Here is a 21,579-nt window from a genome sequence, read left to right as displayed (position 1 = left end):
GATGTTTTATCTGAAATGTAATTTCAAAATGCCCATTTTGAGATTAAGCATTACTGTGGCTAAGGCACGACTCACCTAGCTCCTCCTTGTGGAGACGGTTCCATAGCATCTGGAGAGACAATTCTCTTGACAGGGAGGTGACCTCACTGAGCATGGAGAGCCCCTCGAGGGGCAGCTCTAGTAGGAGCTTGTCTACGATCAGGATCATGTACTCGGGGTAAGGCTGCCCTGCGGAAGGGAAACAACAGCAGCTCAAACACGAGAAACACTAGCTCTGGGCGCAGGGCAGACCCTAGAGCCTGGGCTTCGTCACTCCAAGCCCTGATTTCGTGTCTAGGTAACTGGCCTGGTGGCAGCTGTACCCGGCATTGAGGTATGAGGGAAAAGGGCAGCCCCAGCCCAGCTTGCAGATGCACAGCTGTACTGATGGCGTGCTAGGGTCCCTGAGGCAGCTGCTGGTTTGGATGGTGAGATCAAGCTCACAGCGTGGACCTGGGCAGAGCCCAGACTTAGTGGCACACCTTAAAGGATGCTACATCTCAGGACACCTGACTCCCAAAGCAGGACGGGTAAAGTCCAGGCTGATGAAAACTCCTCCCAGAGGACTTCTCAAACAGTGAGTCCTCCAGAGCATCTTGGAAGGAAGGCTTGCTCTCTTGACCCAAACGGTAGCCTCTCACTGCCCACAGATATGTGCCACAGACTGCTGAGGACTGCCACTCTGCCTGCAGCTATGCTGGTACCCAGAGGCGGGGCCACGGACACTTCAGCTGTGTTTTCTTAATTTTCAGAGCCAGAGCAGGTTTGCCTGAAACCCAGCAGTGACTCTTTGTTGGTGTTTGTAATCCTGGGAATTATATGCAAGGCAGAGACCCAGTCTAGGAGCGAGGACCCAGGGCCTGACCAGCCTGTCCACAGAGTGTGAAGCCTCCACACCCCTGGTTGAGGCAATAATTCTGCACCACCTCCCCTTGCCCCAATTCAGGTCTAACCCATTCACAGCTTGCAGGTCTTGCAGTGCGTACAACGTCTGGGTCATGGCAGTGTGACCAGCTTGACTTGGGAGGGGGATTGTGGCTTTTTTGAGGGGGAGGAGGGCAAGCAGCCATCTGCTTGGCCATATGTCAATAATTCTTTGTGGGAATAGAAAAGCAGACAACATTTAAGATAGAAAATTGCCTTTTAAAAAAGAAGTTAGTAAAATCACAGAAGTAGCCAAGATGGCACTCACTCGACCTTCCTGCCAGGAGTTATGTAGCATCCCAACACCAAATATTTACAAGTTTGGGGATGAATAATTTTGAACATAATTATATTGACTGTCCTTTTAATACCGAATATTGACATGTAAAAACATGATAATTGATTTCTTAGATTAAGTTCAATTAATATTATAATTTTAATTGCATTTTTAATTGACAGAATAAATAAAATGCCACATTATACTATAATTTTAAAAAAGAGCACCCTCCCATTCTTTTCAGCAGGAATCAAATCTGCAGGGCTATGCTAAAGATACCCACAGACAGTGCCTCCAGCAGAGACCACATATGAGTACCAGGTGGATGGGACAGAGCGCCTTCCCATGGCTGCCTCTGATGAGCTCCCTAAGGCAGGCCCACAAGACCCATCTTTCCTAGAAACATCAGCAGAGCCACCTCCTGCTGCCTGGCCAGGGGAGCGAGGGCTGGGTCAGCACTATTGCTCTTGCTTATAGGCACTGCGGGTGTCAAGAAGTGACCATTTTCTCAGAAAGGGCAGGGTGGCTCTGCTGTTGGACAACCCCTTTCAGTGAGCCGTCAGTCTCCGTGCCCAGCACCTTCTAGGGCAGTGGTCCTCAACCTATGGGTCGAGACCCCTTTGGGGACCAAATGACTCTTCATAGGGGTTGCCTGAGACCATCGGAAAACATGGATATTTACATTATGATTCATAACCGTAGCAAAATGACAGTTGTAAAAAGTAGCAATGAAAATGATTTTATGGCTGAGGTCACCACAGCATGAGGTCACTGCATTAGGAAGACCAAGAAGCACTGATTTATGACCTTTCACCTCGCATTGGGTAATTGTGTACTGGGGACCTCAAGTCGCCTGGGTAACACTTGGGTGTGGGAATGTTTGGGCATGGAACCTGTGACTCCTGACCCACCTAGGTTTTTCCCGATGGGAGGGTGAGTGCCCACACAGGCTCCTCAGGAACCAGTGGTGGCCTGTGGGTCTGCTCCTGCCACTCACCTAAAGGGAGAGAGAGCTTCCTATCTTTCTCTTTGGCTCTGTGTTTTCCTGCGTCCGCCATTGACATTGCCATCTGTGTTCTGAAATTCAGAGCGACTGTGTTCAGACTTTAGAAAGCATAGGAAGATATTCAAAGACTATGAGAGGCACCACCCAGCCTGTTCCTCAGCCAATAATTGCTGCTTTGTTTTGTTTCTTAAAGGCATAACCAGTCTTGCAATACAGCTCTCGCTGGGCCCACAGTTCTCCATGTAAACCAGGCTGGCCTTGAGCTCACAGAGATCCACCTGCCTCTGCCTCCTCAGTGCTGGGATTGAAGACATGTGCTACCACACCCAGCAATCACTGAGGGCCATCTCTATACCAGAGGAGTTTCACAGAGTGTCAACAGACAGGGACCTCAGGGTGGGCTCCTGCTGCTGGACAAGAAGGCCACCGCCTCCTTCCACCTGCCTTCTCTTCTTTCAGAATGAATGCCCAGCCTGAGTCCTGGGGACCTGCTAGTTCTCCTACACCATCCTCAGAGCAGGAGGTCAGTGGGGCAGGGGCAGCAGCAGCCAGGCTCTTCGGTTTGTTCTTAGTAGGGACCGGACACTCAGAGACCAGTTTCCATGTGGAGGGCATTCTCAGGACCCAGCTCTGGTTTTCTACCCATCACAGCTGGCTACTCGGCTCACATCGGTACTTTGCTGTTCAGATCTGGAGTCAGAGCTGGCCTTCAGCTACACCTGGCTGACCTTTCCTGGGGCTCCGGGAAGATTCTGGTTACTGCGGGAGTTGTAGCCCATGCCCAACAGTCTCTAGCTCCTGCTTCAGCTAGGGACAACTGCCCATCACCTGGTGACAGGAAGCTGGCTGCTCCTGGAAACTTTCAGAGGAAATGACGTGTTGATACCTGGCATCTGGGAAGGTGAACAGGGGGGCGATGGGCTTCATATATTCCTCCATGTATTCCAGGATGTTATTCAGCCTCTGCACACATGGGTCTTGCTCCTCATCATTCAAGGTGTCCAATTTCTGTCCCAACCCAAAGCACAGCCTATTGTTCATGGGTGTCTACATAGGGACTTCCTACCAAACTGGGAAAAACCCAGGGAAGGAACTGAGCTTCAACCCTTCCAGACAGAGTGTTGACATGCTTTGGTCCTTCCCAGCACAGTGCTCCTAGTGGTTTTCTGGAGACTGTCCTGACATCTCAGCCCTGTCCCTGTCTCTGCTGACACTATGGAGTATCCCAGTGGTAGGGATAGACCCAGGACAGCTAACCCCAATGCTCTGTAGAGAAGAGGTAAGCAGGTACCTTTGCTGGCGCCAGACTCAACTCAAGGAGTCAGGAGAGCTCCCCACCTTTCCCAGGGCTTCACCTTCATCCCCTTGAGATCTGGGCCCAGAACTCTGCCCAAACCAAGACTTGGAAGCCTGACTTTCCCTAGGATGAGCTGCAGTCTGTAGATGGAGCCTTAGACTTCAAGGGCTTGGGTTCAGGGTCTTATCTTTGCTGTGTACCTGGGCCTGTGTCTGATTCTGCATCCACTGGACCATGGTCAACAGCTCTGAGAACATAGTTCGACTCATAGTCACCCGCATTACCTTGCAGTGACCTGTAGAGACACACCCACGGCCTTTACAGGGCTCAGAGCAGAGCTTCCGTGTGAACAAGTGGAAATGTGAGAGGCCCTGAGGACATCTTCAACTCTGATGTCTCAGAGGCGAGGCGTGTGATGGGAAGGCCTTCACATGGCCTTCCCCATTCCTCCCTGGGCAGCACAGAGTCTGGTACCCAGAAAGTTCAGGCAGAGGCAAAACACAGTGGGGAGCTCTCGGGAGGCAGGACTCCTTTGGATCTCTTAGAAACACGTGATGATTTTATTTTCTATCCTGGGCTCAGCCTCCCCTCAGCCCTGCATCTGGAAGCAGGAGGTCCTGCTGTATGGTCGGGCGGGGGGGTTCCCACAGTCACTGTACCCCATCTGCAGTCAATGGGAGGAGCCCTGCTCACACCCAAGCTTACCGCCCACTGAGACCGTTTTCCCCTTGGGTGCAGGCATGGACTTTGGTCTCTCAAAGGCAGCACCATACAGACAGGACCTGCAGGTAGAATGACGGTCACAAGCTCATTCCCACAGGAGGTAAATGGCAAGGCACATGGGTCTCAGGAGCCCATCGAGACAATCGGCAACTGGCGCCCAATCGGTACCTTTCCTTGCTTCCTTTGCCAGGCAGAGGCCCACAAATCAGTCTATATAACCCAAGTGAGACTTGAAATTACAAAAGACCCAGGAGCGTAGGCATACACAGACCTAACAGAAAGACCCTGTGTGGGCATGGATCACAGAGCACCCCCATCATCACGGAAATTCACCCTGGCCTTTCCCAGGAGGGTCAGAAGAGAACTTCCCATGTCTCTGGATTGAACGAGTGCCCACGCCTGACAAGTGGGTTAGCTGAGTCTGTCCAGTATGCTTTCTAGATAGCCCAGTCTGCCTCAGGACGGGAGCTGAGGTGGGGCGAGCTTGCTATGCCCATGCCTCCTTGCTGTGCTTCCTGGCTGCGCTTCTCAACAGGGTAGAAATATACAGCGATGGGGAGGGGAGACCTCACCTGTCTGGTGAGTGCTGTAGAAAGAGGATCCGGAACATGGATGGGATCTCATTCAGGAAGGTGAAATGCTGATCTGTGACACAGAGGCTCTGCCATGCCTGTGTGTGACAGGGGGAAAATCACTCAGGACTCAGGGCCACTGCTCTCTCCCAGGTGGTCTGGGCTGTGAAATGCATTACTACCACAAGAGGGCAGCAGAGGCATGAGACGTTTACAGGCGCCTCTAAAATGTCCAGCTTGGCTTGCTGGTGTGGTTTCTGGAAACCTTAAACAACATTTCTTCAATATGGTCCTAACTGCTGGGTGGTGGTAGCGCACACCTTTAATCCCAGCACTGGGGATGCAGAGGTAGGCGGATTTTTGCGAGTTCGAGGCCAACCTGGTCTACAGAACTAGTTCCAGGACAGAGACAGCCAGGGCTACACAAAGAAATCCTGTCTCAAACAAAACAAAACAAAACAAAAACGGGGTCCTTACTGCTTCTTCCAGACTAACTGAAGGCATCCACCTAGTCCTGAGTCTGCAGGCTGCTGATCCAGCTTGGGGTCGGTTTACTCCAGACCTCCAGTTCTGCTTCCCGAGAGTACTGTACATGGATAATCTGAGTAATCCTAGACACTGCACACTGCAAGGTCTCTGCTGCCCAGGGCAGGCAGCCAGCATGGGCCCTGGGAAGTCTCCTGGGATCTCCTCTATGAGCTACTAATGCTCATGGTTTCAAGATAGAACTTTGAGTTTGCAAAACTGCAATTGTTCCTTAGGAAACTTTTTGTTAGCGAATAAGCACCTGGTGGGTTTTTCCCAATGGCTGTACCCACATGGCAGGTGAAGAGGCAGGCAGGGCCACCCCCGAGGAGGACCAAGAGGCAGTCAGGATTGAGGAAGAGTGAAAGTGGCCTGGCCAGGCCACCCTCATCATCCATTTTGTGTGCGGCTGGTGAAATGTCATCACCGTTTTTCTTGACACACTTGGTCAGAGCACAGATGAAACTGGCTACTCACTGGACTTTACCAAGATCTGGGTGTTGTGGAATATTCCTTTACGCTGTGTGAAGGTAGGTCACTGTGACTGGTTTAATAAAAAGCTAAACGGTCAATAGCTAGGCAGAATTTTCAGGGCAGAGTTACGAGGAGATGCCAGTCAGATGCAGAGGAAGCATGGCATGGAGGGGATGAGGTAACAAGCCATGAGTCACGTGGCAGCACAAGAATGAATAGAAATGGGTTAATTTGAGTTATAAGAGCTGGTTAGGAACAAGCCTAAGCCAGCAGACAAGCATTCCTAATTAATAATAAATCTACGTGTCATTATTTGTGAGCTAGCGGTCCCCATGAAAAGGTCCGACTACACCTAGGCTACCCTGGGGCAAGAGGGGGGAAGGAACTGCAATTCTCTAAGCTTTCTTGTCCTTGTACCCACAGCACATGAGGCTCAGAGAAGTTGCATGGCCCTCCAGACCCACACAGCTAGAAGGGGTAAGGTAAGCGTCACTTAGAAGCTGTCCTCTTAGCAGTCAGCAAGTGAGCTCAGAGGCCTCCAGGCCACAGGAGCAGCTCGGCAGGCTCCTTTGCCCTTTACCCTGGAAGTGGAGGCCAGCCTCTGCTCCACGCTGGCAAACAGGCTGGTGGAGGTCCTGTCCTGCTGCCTCAGCCGCTGGTGGAGCTGCAGCAGGGCCGCCAGCTGGGAGCTGCTGGTGTTGATCGTGGCTGTGAGTAGGACATCTCGCATCATCTCTGAGGTTGAACAGCTCTGGAACGGAGCAGAAAAGGGTGGTGTGTGCGGTGGGAAAGGGCTGAGGGTGACGGAGCCTCAAATGGGCATCTGGGAGTCTGTGTGGGTCACCCTGTGCTGGACCTCTGTCCACCGTGTAGCTGGACTATGCCAGCTTACGGGAGGGAGAGAAGTACCTTCCACCATGGAGACTTGGGGTACAGGGTAAGCACAGCGTGTGTTTGCAGAGCTACAAGAACCGGTACCTGGCTGGCTTCCACTCCTTGAAGACCAGCACAACCTAAGACTCAGAGAACAAGGAGGGTCCCTTCTTCTTTCAGTCACAGGGCCACCCCGTTCCTGCCTAATGAGAGCAGCACCTGGTACTTACAGACAAGGTGACAGACAAGGCCCCTTTTGGAGATGCACAGAGGAGGTCCGTACCTGCGACAGTGACAGGAACTGGCAGGTGGTTATGGGATCCAGGGTGCCAATACACTCCACCATCTCTAAGCTGGCAGTGGCTGCGATGTCCAGAAGGTTGCTGCTCAGGGCGACTTGCAAACACTGCATTAGTACTTCCGATGTCTGAGCCAGGAACCTCTGGGCCAGAGCCACACTCTTCTGCGGGCAGCGCAAAGCTCAAGCTAAGGCCGGCTCTTCAGGCAGAGGCCATCAGAATACCGCAGGGAGGGCTGCGTACCTTCAGACCCTCAGCCTTCCGGTTTTGTTCCTTGGGGGCTTCCTTCAAGGTTGTCGAGTCCCTGGAGGTGGTCTCCACATTCCTGTCTTCTGTGTCTGTCTCCGGCTCCAGCGACCGCAGGCTGTTCTGCTTGGGGCCTTCCTACAATGTACACCATATGCTAAGAGAGGAACACAGATGCTAGGGAAGGGGAAGATGGTAGGGATCAGTAGGTCCTGGAAGTTGCCAGTGCTCAGGAGCCATGGGTTTGGGGGGAGTCAATGGTGTTGCCAATTTGGTAGGAACTGAAAGGCAGTCTCTCCATGGCCCACATACAGAGTGGGAGAAAAGTCAGGCCCTGGCCCACCTGGCATCGGGTAACGCCACCTCTCAAGAGTGTCAGTGCTGCCAAAACCCACCAGGCCCTGACCACCAGCAGATCCCCAAGGACAGTGATCACGAGTGAGATGGGGCTAATAATCAGGAACAGACGCCTGTGACAGTGCAGGAGCCTCAGAGTCAGACACGCCACTTAGCGCCATCAAGCCCATCAAGGAAGCCATCACAGTGGCATTGGGGAAATGAACTTGGAGAATGAGAGTTCTCCACATTGAACTTAGCAGGCTTCATGGAGAGGCGCTTAGAGGAAAGAGCGCGCCTGGAAAACAAGAAGGAAACTCGGAAGAAGGAGGGTGAGCTTTGGTGTCAGGAAACTGGACAGTAGCAGCCAGGCATAACCGAGGAAGAGGAAAAGGAACAAATGCCAAGAGGCGGGGACTCCGGGGTCTGGGAGGAAGTAGGTGTGCTTCCTGGAGTCCCTGAGCTCCCCACTGTCATCATTACATGTCTAGAGACAGTGGTCCCCACTGTATTACAGATGAAGACCCTAACTCAGGACAGAGAGCCATGGGGCTTGTGCTTCCGCATCTCAAGCCTGACTTTGTGACTTGACAGGAGCTACAAACGTCTGCTCACCCAGCATGGGTCTTATTGGTTTCATGCTGTCTATACCCTAAGGATTCAGCACAAATAACCCCGGGTTCTAAGCCAAGGGCTTCAGAGCTAGCTGGCTGGGAGCTTCTCTGGGCGCTGAGTTCTGGGCCATGACTTGCTACACTGGGTTGTGAGGGTGAACCCCACAGGGGTTTGTCTGCTAGGCATTCTGGCTTGTCTGTTGAGGCTGGTGCCATCTTGGGGTAGACGTATCTCTGTGCAGGCTCTGAGGAAGGGGACCAGGGATAGGCAGGCTTGCAAGAACTGTCACCAGGCTTCTGAATTTAGTGAGTGTTTCTGTTAGAGAACCCAGGCCTAAAAGAGGGTGGGCCCTGGGAGGATCAGAGGAAAAGGAGTCATTTGCCCTTCTCAGAGATTTCCCGGGCCGTGTGGTATATAGAGGGCCATAGAGGCAGACAATACCCATCCTGGCGCATCTTAGCATGGAGGTCAACACCCAGGGCCTAGGTGTATCCCAAGCAGTGCATGAGTTTTTTGAAGCTCCCGGGGGCCTGTGCACAACCAGACACAAGCCACCAAGACAGAGGGATGACAAGGCTAGACCCCTCCTAGTTGAGTTACTGGAACACCTCTTATGCCCCAGTTCTACAGCCGAGGTGGAACAATCAGGGAGTAGACTTCAGCAGGAAGAATGGCCACCTACCAGGAGTTCTTCCTCCCAGCAGAAGGAAGGGTACACCGGGTCTGTCTGCACGGAAAGCAGATGGAGGGCCTTCCCAGCCAGGACCAGAAGCTGGGCACGGATGTCCATGCAGCCCACGCAAAGCGGCTGCAGACTCTCCAGCTGTGCCAGCACTGTGTGAGGCAGGGTCCGCTTCAGTATGAACCATTGCTTAGGGAAGACAAGGAGATTCTGTCACCACCAATGGCTGTCATGTGACCTCCACCCAGTCACCCTGAGGTCTCAGATAGCTGCCTTCCAGGACTGCCTAGCAGGGAACTTCTGGGCACTTTGAGATGTCTTTGCTCTATGCAGTCCTGTGTGGTAATATGAGGGGGTGTCTCTGGGACTTAGATATTGGGACGATAATCAAAGACAACTTCTACTAATATAAACCAGAACTCTTATAGATAGAGGCTAACTGTAGGAAGGAAGGAAGGAAGGAAGGAAGGAAGGAAGGAAGGGAGGGAGGGGGAAGATGGAAAGGAAGAAAGGAAGGAGGGAGGGAGAAGAAGGGAAGGAAGGAAGGAAGGTGTAGAAGGAAAGGAAGGAAGGGGAAGGGAAAGAAGGAAGGGAGAGAAAGAAGGGAAGGAAGGAAGGAAGAGAAAGAAGCAAAGAAAGGAAGGGGAAGAAGGGTTTTCTTTCCAATTGGTATTCATTTATTCAAATTGTTCTGTCTGCAGTGCTGGGAGGGAATGGGGGAGGGGGGCTAACCCCAAGGCCTGGGAATGGAAGCTGTAAGCCTACAAAGGAAATGCCTTCCAATAAGCTCTTCACTGTTAGTTAAATCCTCTTGGCGATCCGGCAGCAAGGTATGGGAGTCATCAAGAGCTGCCATGGCAGGGGTGGGGTGGGTGGAAGTTGGGGTCCCACAGTTTGGCACCCTGCTTTTAGTGTGACTGTCAGCCCCCCAGGAGAGAACAGGGGCTAAGGAACCCTGCAGTCACCAAGTCGATGGATGAGAAGTCGCTGGTGTTATGCAGGAAGTCCGCAAGCAGCTTCTCAAAGGAGCCCTGCTCCAGCTGCAGCTCCAAGGCCTCCTTGCAGATGAGCTGCTGCATGTCCAGGCATGTTTCTATCAGGCGGAGTTTGAGGTGAGCCAGTCTCCTCATGAGTGGGGAGTTGATGTTCTGTAACTGAGATGGTTGGGACTGGGTAAAGCAGGGTCCTTTTCCCGAGAACACTAACTATTGCTAAGTACTCTGACAAAGCATAGCCGACCTGCCATAGGCAGAATGCATTTTAAGTATGAAATTGAACTGTAAAATGGATATACATTTTGACATGCCAATAGATACCAAAACTATTACCAACCTAAGGGAAGGAACATGGTGTTCACCCTCTGGATTCCCCCGTGTCCTCTCTTGAGCCTGTGTTGACATCAGGCTGTTTCCTGCTCTAAGCTGCTCGTATTGTGTATATAAACAGTAGTTTTTCAGGCTGGGCCTTTGCCCTGAGAGACTCCATTTTGCAAGCGGTTTTGAAGATGGAGGATGATTGAGCTCCTGGCTGGACCCACAAACACCACCATCTGTCTGCCACAACCTATGCAGTCTGGACAGATACATGGGTTATTCCTGGGAGAAAAAAAAAGCCGCTTTGTACAATTATTGGAGTGAACTGAAACCATAAGGGTATATAGGTATATTAAAATCATATTAGGGAAACCAGGCCCAAGAACGTTACCAGAATGTCACACCAGGGAAAGGACATGACTCTCTCACCTACCACCCATAAAGTGATGGACACCTACCACTGTGAAGGCATGGCCCCAAACCAGTTTATCATCTGATACCTGGTGTGTGTGCATGCAGAACACCAGGCAGAAAATCTCTAATCTGGAGGCTTCTGCTTCCCTTGGTCACGCAGCTGTCTCTGATTGTCTACGTGTGTGCCCATTCAGACCCAAACTTGCTCTGCCCTGGCTCTGCCCTGGCATCTCTGCAGATGACTAGGTTTTTGCTCTCAAACCTGACTGGTCCTCAGCTCAGTCTCTGTGGCAACAGCTTCTTTCCTGGATTTCTTTCCAATTCAAACTCCATAAAATTTCTCTCAGCCCGCCTCTGAAACCTCTTGAACCCTTTGGTAGCCTCTTTAACTTGTATTCCTTCTGCAACCCACACATATGTATATACAGAAGTACTTACTGTGTGCGGTGTAATATGAGTTAATATTTGTAATTGAGATTGGAAGACAAGAACCACATTTGCCTTGGCCAGATTACTAAAGCAGCCAGATAATCTGGCAAATTGCTTGCCATGAACACTCCTAATCCTTTTGAATTAATTTTTCTTCAACAAACCCCCATGCTGTAAAAAGATACAGATGTGTTTGTCTCTGTTTCTGGCAGGGCATGCTCAAGACAGCCTTTCCATCTCCCAAGAGTCTGCTGCTCCGTGGTGCAGCATCAGCTTTGGAGACGTGGCGTCTTACAGCGCGTGGTCGTTCTGTCTGCTTTACCTCTGTCTGGTTGTTTTGAGACTCCTCCATACGCCACAAGGATGATGTCTGTCTTTCCATGTGTGCTTGTTTCTCACACATTTGAGGAAATACCTCTCCAAATAATTTGCTCATTTTTAATATTTCACCCTTACAATTTTGAGAGTTCTTTATGCATTCCTGATCCATTACTGCTATCGAGGAATGAAATTTGCAAATGTTTTCTCCCAGTCTGTGTCTTTTCACCTTTTCTTGGTAGCTTAAAGAAAAGACCAATTTAGCTATTTATCCTTTTATTGGATCATGTGTTAGGCGCATGTCTATGCTAAATATCTCATCACCAAGGGACTTTGCTGTGTGTTCTAGGCTTTTGGTTTAGGCTTCTGATCCATTTGAGGCTATTTTCTACCTCAGGCTGAGGTGTGAGTGGAAGGTGAGGTTTTTGAACATGCATTTCCTGATGTTCTAGCATCACCTAAAGACTATCCTTTGTCCATGGAGTTGTGCCTCTGTTAGATTCTACGTGTGTGTCTATTTCTGGATTCTTGATCTGTTTGCGTGTTTGTTTGTTTTCCCACTAAGCACACCGTCTTGAATGCTGTAGCACTATAACAGGGTATAAAGTCCGGTACTATTGGGCTTCTAACTTTACTCTTGTTTGAATTGTTTTGGCTATTTTAGACGTTTCACGCTTTAAAATTATATTGCCAACATATATTAAACAGTGTCTGTAGTAATCTTAGTTATGGTTAAGGAAGAATTGACATCTTAACAATATTTAGTCTTCTGATGTAGAAACGCGACTTTTGTTTTCATTTATTTAAGACATCCTTAACAATACTCAGCAAAGGTTTATTGTATAAGCATTCACATTTTGGAGGACAATTTTTATTTTTAAGTAGCCATAAATGATACTGTTTTAATTTTTAATATACAATCAATCATTCTTTGTATAGACATATAATATGACCCTGAAACTCAATTAAACATTATTATTAACTTTAATTTAGCTTATTTCTAGTTTTTAATTTTGGTATATAACATGAATTTCTATAAAATCATGCTTCCTGTGAAAAATAATTTTTTTATTGTTTTTATTGAGCTATATATTTTTCTTAGCTCCCTTCCCTTTCTCTCCCCTCCCCTTCAACCCCTTCCCATGGTTTCCAGGCTCCCAATTTACTCAGGATATCTTTTCCTTTTCTACTTCCCATGTAGATGAGATACATATATGTCTCTCTTAGGGTCCTCTTTGTTGTCTAGGTTCTCTGGGATTGTTGAATTGTAGGCTGGTTTTTTTTTTTTTTTTTTTTTTTTTTGCTTCATGTCCAAAAGCCACTTCTGAGTGAGTACATATTCTATTTGTCTTTCTGGGTCTAGTTCCATCCATTTACCCACAATTTTCAAGATGTCATTATTTTTTTCTGCTCCATTGTGTAAACGGACCACATTTTCCTCATCAATTCTTTGGTCGAGAGGCATTTAGGTTGTTTCCAGGTTCTGGCCTTGACAAACAAAGCTGCTATGAACATAAGTGAGCACATGTCCTTGTGACACGATTGAGCATCCTTTGGATATATACCCAAAAGTGGTATTGCTGGGTCTTGAGGAAGGTTGTTTCCTAATTTTCTGAGAAATCGCCACACTGACATCCAAAGGGGCTGTACCAGCTTGTGCTCCCACCAGCAATGCAGAAGTGTTCCCTGTATCCCACAACCTCTCCAGCATAAGTTGTCATCAGTGTTTTTGATCTTGGCCATTCTTTCAGGTGGAAGATGGAATCTCAGAATTGTTTTGATTTGCATTTCTCTGGTGGCTAAGGATGTTGAGCATTTCCTTAAGTGTCTTCCAGCCATTTTGGATTCCTCTGTTGAGCGTTCTCTGTTTAAGTCTGCACCCCATTTCTTATTGGATTATCTGTTCTTTTGATGACATTTTGTTCTTGAGCTCTTTGTATATTTTGGAGATCAGCCCTCTGTCTGATGTGGGGTTGGTGAAGATCTTTTCCCATTCTGTAGGCTGCCATTTTGTCTTGTTGACCACGTCCTTTGCTTTATAGAAGCTTCTCAGTTTCAGGAGGTCCCATTTATTAATTGTTTCTCTCAGTGTCTGCGCTAGTGTTGTTATATTTAGGAAATGCTCTCCTGTGCCAATGCATTCAAGTGTACTTCCCACTTTCTCTTCTATGAGGTTCAGTGTGTTTGGCTTTATGTTGAAATCTTTGATCCATTTGGACTTGAGTTTTGTGCATCATCATAGATATGGGTCTATTTTCATTCTTCTACATGTTGATATCCAGTTATGCCAGCACCATTTGTAGATTATGCTTTCTTTTTTTTTATTTTATATTTTTTGCTCCTTTGTCAAAAATCAGGTGTTTGTAGATATGTGGATTGATATCCGGGTCTTCGATTCGGTTCCATTGGTCCTCTTGTCTGTTTTTTATGCCAATACCAGGCTGTTTTTAGTACTGTAGCTCTGTAGTAGAGTTTGAAGTCAGAGATTGTGATGCCTCCAGAAGTTCCTTTACTGTATAGGATTGTTTTGGCTATCCTGGGTTTTTCATATATATATATAGAGAGAGAGAGAGAAAAGGAGAAAAAAAAACAAGTTTCCACCTCCTCCCAGCCTCCCATTTCCCTCCCCCTCCTCCCACCCTATGCCCCCTCCTCCCACCCTTCTCCCCCTCCCCCCACTCCTTTCCCCCTCCCTCTCCAGTCCAAAGAGCAGTCAGGGTTTTCTGCCCTGTGGTAAGACCTAGGACCTCCCCCCTCCGTCCATATCTAGGAAGGTGAACATCCAAACTGGCTAGGCTCCCACAAAGCCATCACATTAATTACGTAGGATCAAACCCCCGTGCCATTGTCCTTTGCGTCTCATCAGCCCTCATTGTTTGCCATGTTCAGAGAGTCCAGTTTTATCCCATGCTTTTTCAGTCACAGTCCAGCTGGTCTTGGTGAGCTCCCAATAGATCAGCTCCACTGTCTCAGTGGGTGGGTGCACCCCTCGTGGTCTCGACTTCTTTGCTCATGTTCTCCCTCCTTCTGCTCCTTATCCTGGGTTTTTCTGTTTTTCCATATGAAGTTGAGTATTGTTCTTTCAAGGTCTGTGAAAAATTTTGCTGGGATTTTGATGGACATTGCACTGTATCTGTAGATTGCTTTTGGTAAGATTGCCATTTTTACTAGGTTGATTCTGCCAACCCAAGAGCATGGGAGAGCTTGTCATTTTCCAGCTTCTTCTTCAATTGTGAAAAAGTATTTTACTTGCATGTCCTTTCTTTCTATCTGATTGCTTTAGTTTCTTTCCTAGCCTTGTTGCTTTGGCTAGAACACCCAGAACAAGGCTGAATAGAAGTAGTAAGACATCACTGTCTTAGTCCTTAGCAGCAAAAACAGAATCGGGGAGTCTTTCACCAGGAAAAATGGTGTTATACTTTTATGTTAGCTCTGCTCAGGTGTAGCACTGGTCTGCCTGTTTGTTTGTTTGAGCTTCAAATTTTTTAAATTGAGGCAAGGTTTCCCTATGTAGTCCTGGCTGTCTTGGAGCTTACTATACAGACCAGGCTCTCCTGGAACTCACAGAGCTTCTTCTGCCTCTGCCTCCTGAATTCTCAGATTAAAGGTGAGTGCCACTATGCCCTCCTTTACCTTATTTTGGAGTTACACTGATCTCATTGAAAAATTCACGTATGTTTTCTGCCTTTCAACTTCTAAAATCATCTGCTTAGAGGTGGTATTTTGAAAAACTATTTGGTAGAAGTCAGCAGTAGATCTGCCCGGGCTTGACATTTGCTTTGTGATAAGGTCTTCAATTACAAACTCAATTCCCCTCATTCACAGTGTTGCCATAGAGTTATTTCTTTTTGAGCAAGTGTGGGTCTAATTCACCTAACTTGTAAAATTCACATGTCACCTCACTGTCCTTTGAACATGGGCAGAGTCCATGGCAGGGCTAGGTCACTCATTTCTGGTATTTGGCACTTAAATCTTGACGGACTGTCTGATAAGTCTGACTCAGTTTACCGCTGATCTGTCCCAAAGAACCAGCTTTGACTTTAGTGATCATCTCTGTTGTTTTGTTTTTTCCTTTCCTTTCCTTTTATTTTATTTTATTTTTTTCTGAGACAGGTTTTTTTTGTTGTTGTTGTTTTTGTTTTTCCTTTCTTTTTCTGCATAACCACTCTTGCTATCCTGTAACTCTTTGTAGACCAGGCCGGCCTCGGACTCATAGAGATCTAATTGCCTCTACCTCCAGAGTGCTGTGATTAATAGTTTGTGCCCAGCTGTGACCTTCTTCTTTAAGGAGCTGCAATGAGCTTGAACCTCAGCTCAGAGACTACCCTTGGATACCCAAGGTCTTGACAATTCTTGTTTCGTGGATTTTATTTGGCTTGGAGGTTGTTTTGGATTTTCAGTGACTTTTTTGTTTCACCTTTAATTCCCATCTGCTACTTGTTCAGGATTCAGTCTGCTCTCTGTTTTTAAGGTGAAGGCTGAGCTCACTGATGTCTGGCCCATTGCTATTATTGCTATTATTCAGGTGCTTAGTGCTCCAGGTCCCCCCAAGTACTATAATGATGACATCTTAAACTCCCCGATGTCCTTTCTGCCCTTCATTTCAAAACATTCCATCTTTGGCTTTTTCTGTGACCTAGAGCTGTCGGCTTTATTCTACTTATATACTAAACATTAGGGGCTTCCCATGCACACAATATTTTTTTTTAATCAGAGGTAAAAGTAACATAAATGAATCAACAAATATGAAGTATAAAGGCTGGAGAGATGGCTCAGTGGTTAAGAGCACTTGCTATGCTTGCAAAGGATCCAGGTTTGAGTCCCAGCTCCCATGCAGTGGCTCACAACTGTCTGTAACTCCAGTTTAAGGGATCTGACACCTTCTTCTGACCTATATGGGCACCAGGCACACATGCATACTAACAGGCAGCACACTCGTACACATAAAATAAAATTAATCTAATCACTGAAGTATGCAATTCAGTAGCACATGATAAACCCACAGTGTTTGTTCTACAAAGAAACCCAGATTCTAGCCTGGATACTAACATTAGCCATCACTTCTTGTTCCTGTCCTTGTCCCCCAGAAGCCACTAGTCTCTTTTCTCTGTCTATGGATTTTTCTACTCTACTTCCTGTTTGTTTTTTTTTAAAGATTTAATAATTTATTATATACACAGTGTTCTGTCTGCATGTTTGCCTGCATGCCAGAAGAGGGTATCAGATCTCATTATAGATCATTGTGAGCCACCATGTGGTTGCTGGGAATTGAACTCAAGATTTCTGGAAGAGCAGTCAATTCTCTTAACCTTTGAGCCATCTCTCCAGCCCTTACTTCCTGGTTTTGATTCCCAATTTAATTTCATACAATCCTCTATATGATTCATATTTAATGATATTCATCTTATGTTCAGAGTATAGCCTATGTTGGAAGACAGTCCACATTTGTATGAGAATGTATTTCAGTATTGCTGAGTGAAACATTAAAAAATGTCTGTTGGGTCATGTTGTTGATAATATTTTAATCTTCTCATTCTTTGCTGATTTCATGTTTATTTGTTCTACTAAAAATTGAAGAGAAGGATACTGAAGCTTTTGGCTCTGATAGATTTAACAATTTTTTAAAGACCAATGTTTGCTTTTACAGCTCTCCTATCATGGTCATAATGTTTAGGTTAGCTTTCTTCTTGGTTAGTTTCCTCTATGTGGTAAATCTTTTCATCCCTGCTGATGTTTGCAGTTGTCCTTCGATCAGCCTTTGCATGGGATATTCTTTCCAGCATTTGACTTGTCTTTTTTTTATCTCTGTATTTATGTCCATAATGGCCTTCTTGTAGGCACTGCATGGTAGGGTTCACTTACTTACTTACTGCCAAATTCTGAGGTCAGGCCCTCTGTGCTCTCTGCTCACTATCTTGAGGTCTTGGAGCCCCTCCCACCCCACTTCTGTGACCCCCCCCAGTCAGCACCAGGGTGTTTTCTGTAATCCTTCTGTGTGGTTCTTTCCCAGTCTTGGGTAGCTTCCTTCTTTCATGAACCGGCAACTAGTCTTTAGGCACTCGGTGGTATCCCTAGACATCTGTGAACAGCATTCTCCGTGGGCTCTGTTTTGCCTTCTTTTCTCTAGACTCTCAGGACTCAATCTCCTTGACTCAGGTCTTCATCTAGGCTCTACCTGGTTACATCTCTGTAGCTGCAGTTAGCTGGGACTTAAGCACAGGGATCACTAACTGGCATGGTTGATGTATGGGGTTTCGAAAAGCCTTGTATTCTGTCTCTTCTTTTTTTTTAATTGCTTTGTGTTGGTGCAAGAGTCTGATTACTGTCACTCTATCTTGGCCAAAAAGTGAAAATCAGGTGCTTTGTGCTCTGTGATATGTATATATTCAAGTATGTATATAGTGTATGTAGGTGCTTGTATATGTGCGCATGCTCAGTGCAAATGTGTGGGCATGTGTGCGGACATTCATGCGGAGGCCAGTGGACAGCCTCAGGAGCTGTCCTGTAGAAACCATCTGACTTGTTTGGAGACACAGTCTCTTGCTGGTTTGGACCTTGCCGAGCATGCCAGGATGCCTAGCAGTGAGCCCGGGGATCCCCCATCTCCTCCCCAGTGCAGGGATGACAAGCACAACCAGCACATTTACTTCTTTGCTATATGGGTTCAAAGGTTCCATGGGTAGAAGGTGAGCTTCTCTTCTATACAAGAGAATTTCCACTTTCTGGATCAGATCTGGGGACGGCACTGAGGCCCAGTAGGCCCAGAGAATACCTACAACTTTCCCGACTGAACTTGGTCCCCAGTCCTTGTATATGGGTTTTGTGAAAATGTATATTGGTGTGTGTGTGTGTGTGTGTGTGTGTGTGGTTTTATAGGACTGGGTCTCACTGGGGAGCCTATTCCAGGCAATAGGCAGTTTTTTGTTTTCACTAGGTTGGCCTGGAACTCCCATCCTCTTGCCTCAGCTTCCCAAGTGTAGTGATATTTCATTTATATTTTAATAAACAAAGCTTGATTGAAGATCAGAGAGTAAAACAGCCCCACTGGTTAGCCTTACAGACCAGGCAGTAGTGACAAACACCTTTAATCCCATTAGCTACACTAGTTTGCCCCAGAAACCGGGTGGTAGTGGTGGACGCCTTTAATCCCAGCACTAGGGAGGAATATAAAACGGGAGGAGACAGCTCTCACACAGTCTCATTCTGAGAGTCCTGGAGGCAAGATTGCCATTTTGGACTGAGGTAGAGGTAAGAGTCAGTGGTTGGCTGTTTTGCTTTTCTGACCTTCAGTTTGAGTCCCAGTTTCTGTCTCTTGATTTTTATTAGTCATGCTACTCCCAAGTGCTAGGATTGCAGGCAAGCCCCACCGCGCTTGGCTGGTTTTGTTTTAAGATCTTATCTGTCATGTAGTGCTGTCCTGTACACAGAAATGACTGCGAAGTGCAGGCTCATACTTACATCATGAAGTGACAGTATCCCCTGGACTCTGTGAAATTGTTCTTCTTCCTCAGCTATAGCCTTCTGGGACAAGTCATACACTTCCAGGCGATAGGCAGTTTTTTGTTCTTCATTTTTCTCCCTTTCAGCACATAACCTTTATATAACATAAGAGTGGAATTTAGAACAAAGATATTAAAGATAATTAATATATTATGTCTCTTATAATACATATAGATGGGATATATATAGTATGCCATACATATATAGGAATATAGTATATTATATATTATATAACACACTATAATTATATGTTATATAATATTATAATACTTAATTTCTACATAATTATTATATACATTTTATCAGTACCTAAACTTTTACAGTTATGTGTTTTTTTTTTGTTTTTTGATTTTTCAAGACAGGGTTTCTCCGTAGCTTTTGGTTCCTGTCCTGGAACTAGCTCTTGTAGACCAGGCTGGCCTCGAACTCCCAGAGATCCGCCTGCCTCTGCCTCCCAAGTGCTGGGATTAAAGGCGTGCGCCACCACCACCCGGCTACAGTTATGTGTTTTACACAAAAGGTATTTTCAGTAAATTTTATTTATTTGTTTTCAATGTGTATGTAGATTTGTTCATTTTTGTGCACAGGTACATGTATGCGCATGTGGAGGTCAAAGATAAACCCTGGCACTGTCCCTCAGGTGTCATCCATCCTTTGGAGACGGGGTGTTGCACTGGGCTAGAACTCACCAAGTAGACTAGACTGCTAGCCAGCATCCCTCAAGGATCCACTTGTCTCTGTCTCCCCAGTGCTGGCATTACAAATGCACACCACCGTTCTTGGCTTCTTTATATGGGTTCTGAGGAATGAACTCAAGCCCTTGGCTTGCAAGGCAAGTGGTTTACCAACTGAGCCATCTCTCCAGCCTTCTAAATACATTTTAAAACACGATGTTGAACAGTTGGAATGACAGAGTATATGTCATTTCTAAGGAATCTCTGCCTGAGAGGTGTCTGATGAAGTAACGCACCAATTTCCACCTGCTGGCTCAGTCACCTACTTTCCTGCCTCCCTGGGGGCCCACAATGGTGCCCTGAGTAATGGATGTGACTTGGGCGTTGGCTGATCATGACTCCTGAAGGCAGGCTCATACCTACACAGGATTTGCTCATGTGTAAAGAGCTTGTGGGCACCCAGAGTGGGCAGAGACACTGTGAGAAGCATTGGGGGCTGCCGTGAGAGGAGAGCAGCACAGCCATTGAAAAACACAGCTGTGCCACCCTGCAGGATGGCAGGGGTGGGTTGGCAGGGAGGATGGGGAGGGAGCTGGGTCTGGTCATGTCTGGGGCTGAGGAGGGGAGGGGCTGACTGTGGGAGCTCAAAGGTGGACCCTGCTCAGAGGGTGGAACCTCCGGCAGCTCTAGTGGTGTGGTTGGAGGGGGTGATGATGCCCTTACTTCTTTATCCTTGCATGCTCTAGTTTTAAGTCGACATATTTTTTCCTGCAGCCACTGAGAATAAGGTTTTCTTGGACTTCCAACAACTGCTTCTCCAGGTCTAACAGCAAAAATGGGTACTCAAGAAGTTCTTTGTTCACCAGGTTGCAGGCAAGTTGAGTTTGAAGTTCCACGCACCTGTTAGACAGGCAACTTCTCAGGATGGTGGAGACTGAAGTTTTCCACACCAGATTCAAAAGCCCAAGACCACAGCAACCCTTCTTCTGCCCAGGGCCCACTCAGGGACACTGAATCAAATACCAATGAGACTTTCTGTCCCAAGATTGATGTCATGCAGTCATGGCCCTGGATCAGTGAAGTTAGAATCTAGCAATCCCACCCAGGTATTGAGTTCACCCCTGGAAAACGGGAAAAGGATGCTGATGTGGGCCTGCTTACAGACTTACATCGGGACCCAGAGCATACAGCACTTTCCAGAGAGGAATTAGAGAAGACAAGGATCCCTGCATCTGTGGTCAGTGAGCTCAGAGGATTCCTGGGAAAGGGCCTGTGATGGGACTTGAAGTCTGTACTGGCATGTGTGGAAGAGCTGGGGTGGGAGCGGTGGTGGTGGAGGGGTTCTCTGACAGAGACCAGAGGCTCCAGGAGTCATTGCAAAGACACTGTGGAAATGTGGGCTGTCTGGGAGGAGGCCATGACTCCTCTGAGGCACATAGTAGAGGAAGCTGAGGATGCATGGGGCACACAGAGCAGGGAAGGGACTCATGGTTCCACTGAGTCTAAGCCTTCCTGGGTTTGGCACGTATAGCATGAGAGGGAATGTGTGGGGAAAGCAGCCATAGCTTTGGTACACAAGGCATCATTACCTGGCTTCCAGCTCCATGATGAAGAATTCTAGCAGGGCCACTCGGTTTGGCCGTTCATGCTGGAGGACCTTGAGAGTATCTATGAGTTTCTGAAACAGTCTGCAAACCTGGATGTGATGATCACATGCCACCAAGTCACTCAGCAGGGCCCGGGGACAAGACCTTAACACATACCCTCCCCCATGCCCCCCTCATTGTCCACCGGGCACCGCGACTCACTGAGATTTCTTTTTCATCATCTGCAGAGGATAAGATGGCCTCAGCCAGAGTCAGGGTTGATTTGTACCAGAAGTCTTCAGCTCCACCTAGCTGCTGGGCCCTCTCAATTATGAGCATAGCTTGTCCGTGGTTCTTTTCTTTATTGGCCAACTGTGCTAGAAGCAACATGCACTGTGCTTCTGAACAGTTATCACCTAGTTCCTAAAAGCAGAAATAGACAATATGCAATAGATAG

The 21,579-nt window shown here is 47.4% G+C and overlaps 1 protein-coding gene across 1 annotated transcript in view; it reads right to left on the bottom strand.

Moving 5' to 3' along the window:
* Window positions 1–21,579, bottom strand: part of Cfap46 (cilia and flagella associated protein 46) — a 101,822-nt gene that overhangs the window by 10,547 nt on the left and 69,696 nt on the right. The window contains exons 36-50 of the mRNA XM_041666876.1: window positions 21,345–21,545; window positions 21,126–21,232; window positions 20,260–20,436; window positions 18,821–18,956; window positions 9,854–10,042; window positions 8,885–9,077; window positions 7,253–7,389; window positions 6,994–7,173; window positions 6,418–6,588; window positions 4,839–4,936; window positions 4,249–4,325; window positions 3,744–3,838; window positions 3,133–3,230; window positions 2,238–2,317; window positions 76–228 (exon numbers count right to left, since the gene is read on the bottom strand). Of these exons, the coding sequence (XP_041522810.1) occupies window positions 76–228; window positions 2,238–2,317; window positions 3,133–3,230; window positions 3,744–3,838; window positions 4,249–4,325; window positions 4,839–4,936; window positions 6,418–6,588; window positions 6,994–7,173; window positions 7,253–7,389; window positions 8,885–9,077; window positions 9,854–10,042; window positions 18,821–18,956; window positions 20,260–20,436; window positions 21,126–21,232; window positions 21,345–21,545 (2,092 nt within the window). The remainder of the gene's footprint in view (window positions 1–75; window positions 229–2,237; window positions 2,318–3,132; window positions 3,231–3,743; window positions 3,839–4,248; window positions 4,326–4,838; window positions 4,937–6,417; window positions 6,589–6,993; window positions 7,174–7,252; window positions 7,390–8,884; window positions 9,078–9,853; window positions 10,043–18,820; window positions 18,957–20,259; window positions 20,437–21,125; window positions 21,233–21,344; window positions 21,546–21,579) is intronic.

The sequence above is a fragment of the Microtus oregoni genome, unplaced genomic scaffold (genome assembly GCF_018167655.1).
Source record: "Microtus oregoni isolate MIOR12 unplaced genomic scaffold, Mior012 000016F_ref0000370, whole genome shotgun sequence".
NCBI lineage: Eukaryota > Metazoa > Chordata > Mammalia > Rodentia > Cricetidae > Microtus > Microtus oregoni.
The sequence above is the reverse complement of the archived record's forward strand: the minus strand, read 5'-3'. Positions and strand labels throughout refer to the sequence as shown.